General features: G+C 37.9%; 1 protein-coding gene across 1 annotated transcript; it reads left to right on the top strand.

Annotated features, from left to right (window-relative positions):
* Positions 1 to 217: 217 nt before the first annotated feature.
* On the top strand, positions 218 to 1,168 carry LOC307130292 (olfactory receptor 4B13-like; the record flags this gene model as incomplete). The annotated part of the gene is made up of 1 exon (XM_079823261.1): positions 218 to 1,168. One exon carries the CDS (start codon positions 218 to 220, stop codon positions 1,166 to 1,168), a length of 951 nt encoding a protein of 316 aa, XP_079679387.1.
* Positions 1,169 to 6,225: the final 5,057 nt, after the last annotated feature.

The raw sequence follows: 6,225 nt of genomic DNA, 5'->3' as shown, positions 1-6,225 counted from the left end.
AACATTCTTTTGAAAATCTGCTTTTTTTTACATCTCATTATCAGTGACCATCATCCATTGTCTGTGCAGCTCACACACTTGCTACACACATTCATTAATGATTGTAATTTCTCTTTATTTACAGGTGCTAATTTGTGAATCAAATGTCATCAACATCTACAGTATATTCTGATTATCTGATCAACTGTTAAATATTTAATGTTAATATCTGTCATCCATGGGTAATTTATCTAATTTCACAACCATTATATTGGCTGGTTACATTGATATTGGGAATATTAAGTATTTATGTTTCATTGTTTTGATCTTGTTGTTTGTTGCAATCATATTAGCAAATCAATTAATTATTGGAATAATATGCAAGGAGAAGTCCTTGCATGAACCTATGTATGTTTTGTTATGCAGTTTGTCTGTAAATGAACTGTATGGCTGCATTGCTTTATTCCCATCCCTTTTAAGTAATATGCTACTGTCAAAGATCCCGGAAGTTTCACTCAACCTTTGTCAAGCTCAAATATTTGTTTTGTACACTTATGGATCAGTAGAATTCCGTAATTTAGCAATCATGTCTTATGACAGGTATGTAGCCATCTGTTACCCGTTGCAGTATCATAGAATCATGTCTCCTGCCAGGACAGTTACATTGATTGCTCTGGGGTGGTCAATATCAATTATTAAATTCTCCATTACTTTATCAGTGAATGTACAGCTAAAGTTGTGTGGAAATGTACTGGACAAAGTATTGTGTGACAACTACATGCTTGTGAAACTGGCATGCTCGGACACAACAGCAAACAACATCTCTGGCATAATTGGTACCACTGTGACCATTGTTGCTCCTCTGGTATTAATTTTGTTCTCATATACGAAAATTTTAAGAGTCTGCCTAAAGTCCACAAGAGAAAAGACAAAAAAGGCTTTAAGCACATGTACTCCTCACCTTGTCTCACTACTGAATTTCTCCGTTGGCTGTTCATTTGAAATGATACAAAGCAGATTTGATAAGGTTCCTATGCCTCCTGTACTTCGTGTGATTCTTTCAATTTATTTTCTGATGTGTCCGCCACTCATCAATCCTATCATGTATGGTATGAGACTTTCTAAAATAAATAAGGCACTCAAAAAATGTATTTACCCCTGGAATCACATAAAACCTGTATCACAATAGTGTGTAAGACTATTGCTCAATGTCACTTATAAGGTAGAAAAATACACTAAGTCTAAATAAATTTTGCATGTGTACAAATAAAATAAAAAAAAAACTGTTCTTTGTATTTTTGTATAAGATTATATTATAAGAAAAGATTATTAAGAATCTGTGATAATGATTGACAATTACATAATATGAAAATATTATAATGTTAAATATGTCAACTCCTTTAAATAGGGTTTCCTTAGTATAATAGTGCTTTTGAAATGCTTCTTATCTTGCTTCTCTGAATTGAATAAAAAATAAAATAAATGTTCTTTTGAACCTCTTTTATCAATCTAACATAGAAACGAGCGCAGAAATCATCTTAAATGGTAGATGGACTGCATTTACATAGCACTTTCAACAGACCAATGGCCATCCAAAGCGCTTTACATATTGCCTCACATTCACCCATGGCGGTGTCAGCCATGCAAGGCACCTTCCAGCTCGTCGGGAGCAGCTAGGGTTAGGTGTTTTGCTCATGGACACTTGGTCAGGTGGAACCAGGGATAGAACCACCAACCTTACAGTTTGTAGACAACCTACATGAACCACTGAGCCACTGCCGCCCCATGTGACATTGTGTGACTTTTTTTTATTGATTTCTGTTGGCAGAGAGCGTTATGCTCTCTGCTTATGCGCCCTGGGCGCCTCGCGTTTTTGAAGGAGTGCTCTGAGCTCAGAAAAGCTAAAAGACATTATCACGTTTTTTTCTCCATTGTCCGATCGAATGAATGGAGAGGCGGGCCTTCAATCTTGATTAGACTGACAGCACAGCTGATTTGGAGGTTGTCTAGAAACATAAAAAACCACAGCACACTGCTATTTTCTAAATTAAAAAACGTCAACCAAAAAAGGCAGTGCAGTGTGCCTCGCGTTTTCAAACCTGAAAAACGTGTTCTGTCTGATCGGGGCCTTAAGTTGTGACTTTACACCATGTGTGAACCGTCAGTCGCAGAATCGTCCATTCTGAAAAACCGGCACAATGTGTTTATTACAATTAAACTTTCTAACTGCATGATGTTGGTATCACTGTAAAGATAAAACATAAGTGATGTCATTAACTTAGAGGGGTCATGAACTGGCGGTTTTTTTTATATATATATATATATACTGTTGTCTGAGGTCAACTTATGACGTTTGCGTGGTTTTTACATTCAAAATCATTATAATTAATAAGTAATAGGCTATGTTCTGCCCTGGTTTTGAGCCTCTCTCATGGAACGCTTGGTTTTTATGGGCATGCTGCACTGAAGACTTCGACGTAAACGCCCACGGCTAGGATTGGATAAGATTTGCATATTTAATGAGCTTCTGCTCCCCCTGTCAGTACATGAGGGAATTGTTTTGAAAGCATGTGGGGAAACGCTCACAGGGCTCGCAAAATGTCTTTATCAAACAAACACAATGTTTCATCTCTCATCCACCCGCGATTGATTGGAATGTTATTTTTTTATTACTTGGCCCACCCGATCGGTGAGTATAAGTGCGATCCGTACACACACAGCAATGAACCAATCGTGGCCTAATGGTTAGAGAGTCGGACTTGTAACCGGAAGGTTGCAGGTTCGAGTCTCAGGTCCGGCAGGAATTGTCGGTAGGGGGAGTGAATAACCAGCGCTCTCCTCCACCCTCAATACCACGACTGAGGTGAGACCCTTGAGTAACCGAACCGAACCCCGATCTTCTCCCCGGGCGCTGCAGCAATATGGCTGCCCACTGCTCCGGGTGTGTGTTCACTACTGTGTGTGTGCACTTGAATGGGTTAAACGCAGAGCACAAATTCCAAGTATGGGTCACCATACCACCACACGTCGTTTCACTGTCACTGAATACATACTAGTCTGAAAACAGATTGCAGTCTTGCGATCTGTAGGACTTTTATGTTGAATTTTCTTTGTGCCTAGTTTCTGTGATCTTTCCTGTGTCCTGTATCCTGTGGACAGGTTTGTAGTTTTTTCTATTTTCATTAGTCTGCTCCAGGTGTGTCAGTTTCCATTGTTAAGCTTGTTTACCCCTCTGTTTAAATAGCCCTTGTATTCTATGGTTCTCTGTCGGTCGTTGTTCCCTGTGTTTTCTTTGTTTTTTTTTCTCAATGTTATTTTGTTCCTGATTAAAATGATTCTGCATTTGGAACCCTCATCTCTGCCTGCTGTCTTTGATTCCCCTGTTCCGTGACAATAGTGATATATTCTCGTCAAAATGCTGCTCCCCCAAGTTTTGTGTGAATAAACAAATTGCCTAAATGAATAAGCCCTCCACTGAGCTGAGTTATTACAGTTTTTATTTGTGCTGGTACTGTTTTCAAGAGATACACTTTTGAAACTCTTAGTACTAATCACACATCGTCACCTTTTTCAATAATTTATGCACATATTTTTATTTATTTAAATAACATATTTTTAATGTTAGTACAAAACACAGAACCACAAAGTATCCTTTTCACTACACAAGTGTTTCATCTACCTTTCATTCACAGTAACTGCCTTTCATGATACTTACAATTAAACTTTTCATTTGCATCTTTTCAGGGGTGGAAGTAACAAATTACAACTACTATGGTTTATGTAATTCCACTTTGGAGACGTAAGTGTGTTACTGGAGCTCCCCTGTTAGCTATACGACGTGGTGATGCTTACTTAATGTTTATTTAACATCTGACAGGAACATTTTCGATAAATATTGCAGATGACATCACAACATGAAATAGACATCTGATCAGAATGCTGTATGTGTGCTATAATGTAGAGTTCACTGTTATCAACACTGCTTACTTTACATGAACATCAGTGTAAGGCCCGCTAAAATTGTTCTAACGGAGGCTAACGGACGCGGGTGAAGGTTGCTGCGCGTTCGGTCTTTCCAGCTGGGCAAAGGGATTTAATTCCAATTCATCTTTTATCTGACTCCATGGGCGATTCTAGGATTTTCATTTTAGGGGGGCTCAGCCCCCAGTGAGGGTATGAAAATAAAAAATGGTAACACTTTAGTTTATGGTCCAATTCTTACTATTAACTAGTAGCTTATTAGTATGCACATTAGGATATTGGCTGTTTATTATTACTTATAAAGCAATGCCTTATTCTGCACGACCATATTGTACATCCCTTAATCCTACAATGTAGGTTTATAATCACTGAGATCGAAATTAGACAAATGTTTATTAATTTGCCAGAATTGCCATAAATTTTTTTGTCATTTGTTTAACATTTCTGACTTAAAGAAGCAGCTGTCAAATATGAAATGTTTAGTTTAGCCAAGCTACTTACATATCTCGCACTTGACGTCGAGTTGCGCTGCTAAAATTCACGCTCATATCTGTGCGTACATAAAGCCCGCCTACACTGATTTGATTGGTTTTCTCAAATATTTTGACATTGACGAGCGGTGACAGACCAATGAGGCTCAGACGCACACACCTCTGCTTCTGACGTGCGCTCTGCTCGGAGCCGCTGCCTCCCGCCAGTTTCATATGTTGTAAAGGTTCATCACAATTTTTTTTAGGGGGGCTGGGCAAAAGTTTAGGGGGGGCTGAAGCCCCCCTAAAAAGGGCCTAGTGATGCCCATGTCTAACTCCATTTATCATAATCTCAAATTTAGGCTAGAATGCCAATTGGTTATTTGGTCATTTATATTTAATAGTTAATCACACATTTAATTATTCTGTTTAACCCTTTGTTGAAATTATACCCGTTCATAATCTACTAGAGATAGTTAATAATTCCAGAGTAAGTCAGAATAGATCAAAATAAACAATTTATTAACAGTCAGGTAAATATATAATGCCAATTACATAATCAATTCAAAGATGATCCATACATAACATAAAATACTCTGAAATGAAGAGTGAAAGATGCATACCTGACTTGAAAATTACATAACGCTGAGCATCTGTAGGAGACACCCAGCGTTATGGGCGGAATGATGTAAAGTTTGCGCCCTGACCTTTCTGTCACAGACCAGACAGAAATCTCTTTCAAATGGAAACAAATGTGTTAACAATGGGAATTTACATTTAATCACTATCCCATTTGACCTGTGTTGACTGTAAGAGGTTGGCCCTTTGTCTGCATCGCTATGTCATGTGACAACAAGTTGCATTTTTGCTTATTATAATTAAGTATTGGTCAGCATTTGTCATTATTATTGTAAGTGTTTGGGTGGGTTAGCAATGCAATTCATTCTGACAAGGCCACAAAATTAGCAAGTTTAATCAATATTAAGATATTTATGGATAGATGAATTAAACCTGTCACTCATATCTTTCAAGTTGTTGCGCTTGTGATAACGTTGTAGGTCACATGATAACGTCAACATGGCGCATAAAGTGCGGATTGCATTCATACTTAACGGGATCAGGCTATATAGTACCTACTCTTTTAGCGCTCGTTAAGTAAGTACTTGTTGAAATTGAGTACCTACTCAATGAGTATGCTGTTTTGAACGCAGCCGTTGTGTTTGAGGAGTTAAGTGAATTGTACATTCTAATGCTTTACAATCTTATTCAAATGCATATTTTATGTACCCATAAAAATGTTAATTCATACACTGTCAGAAAAAAAAAGTACAAAACTGTACCTTTTAGGGTACAAGTGGCCGTCACTGGGGTGGTACCCTCAAAGGTACCTTTTTGTACCTTTAAAGCAAGGTACAAAATTGTACCTTATAACTTTGTACCATTTAAGGAACAACTTTGTACCCCACACTGTCAGAGAAAAGGTACAAAGCTGTACCTTTTAGGGTACAAAGCAGTACCTTTTGGGGTACGAAAACTGTACCTTTTAGGGTACAAAACGGTACCTTTTAGGGTACAAAACAGTACCTTTTAGGGTACATGTGGCCGTCACTGGGGTGGTACCCTCAAAGGTACAGTATTGTACCTTTAAAGCAAGGTACAAAATTGTACCTTTAAACTTTGAACCATTTAAGGAACAATTTTGTACCACAAGGTACAATTTTGCATTCTGAAAAGAGCACACAATTGTACCTTATTAAAAGGATTCCCAGGGTATACCCCAATGAAAGCAGTTTTG

The sequence above is a fragment of the Gobio gobio genome (assembly GCF_949357685.1).
Source record: "Gobio gobio genome assembly, chromosome: 8".
NCBI classification, from domain to species: Eukaryota; Metazoa; Chordata; class Actinopteri; order Cypriniformes; family Gobionidae; genus Gobio; species Gobio gobio.
Note: the sequence above shows the minus strand (reverse complement) of the source record. Positions and strands in the feature narration are given on the sequence as shown.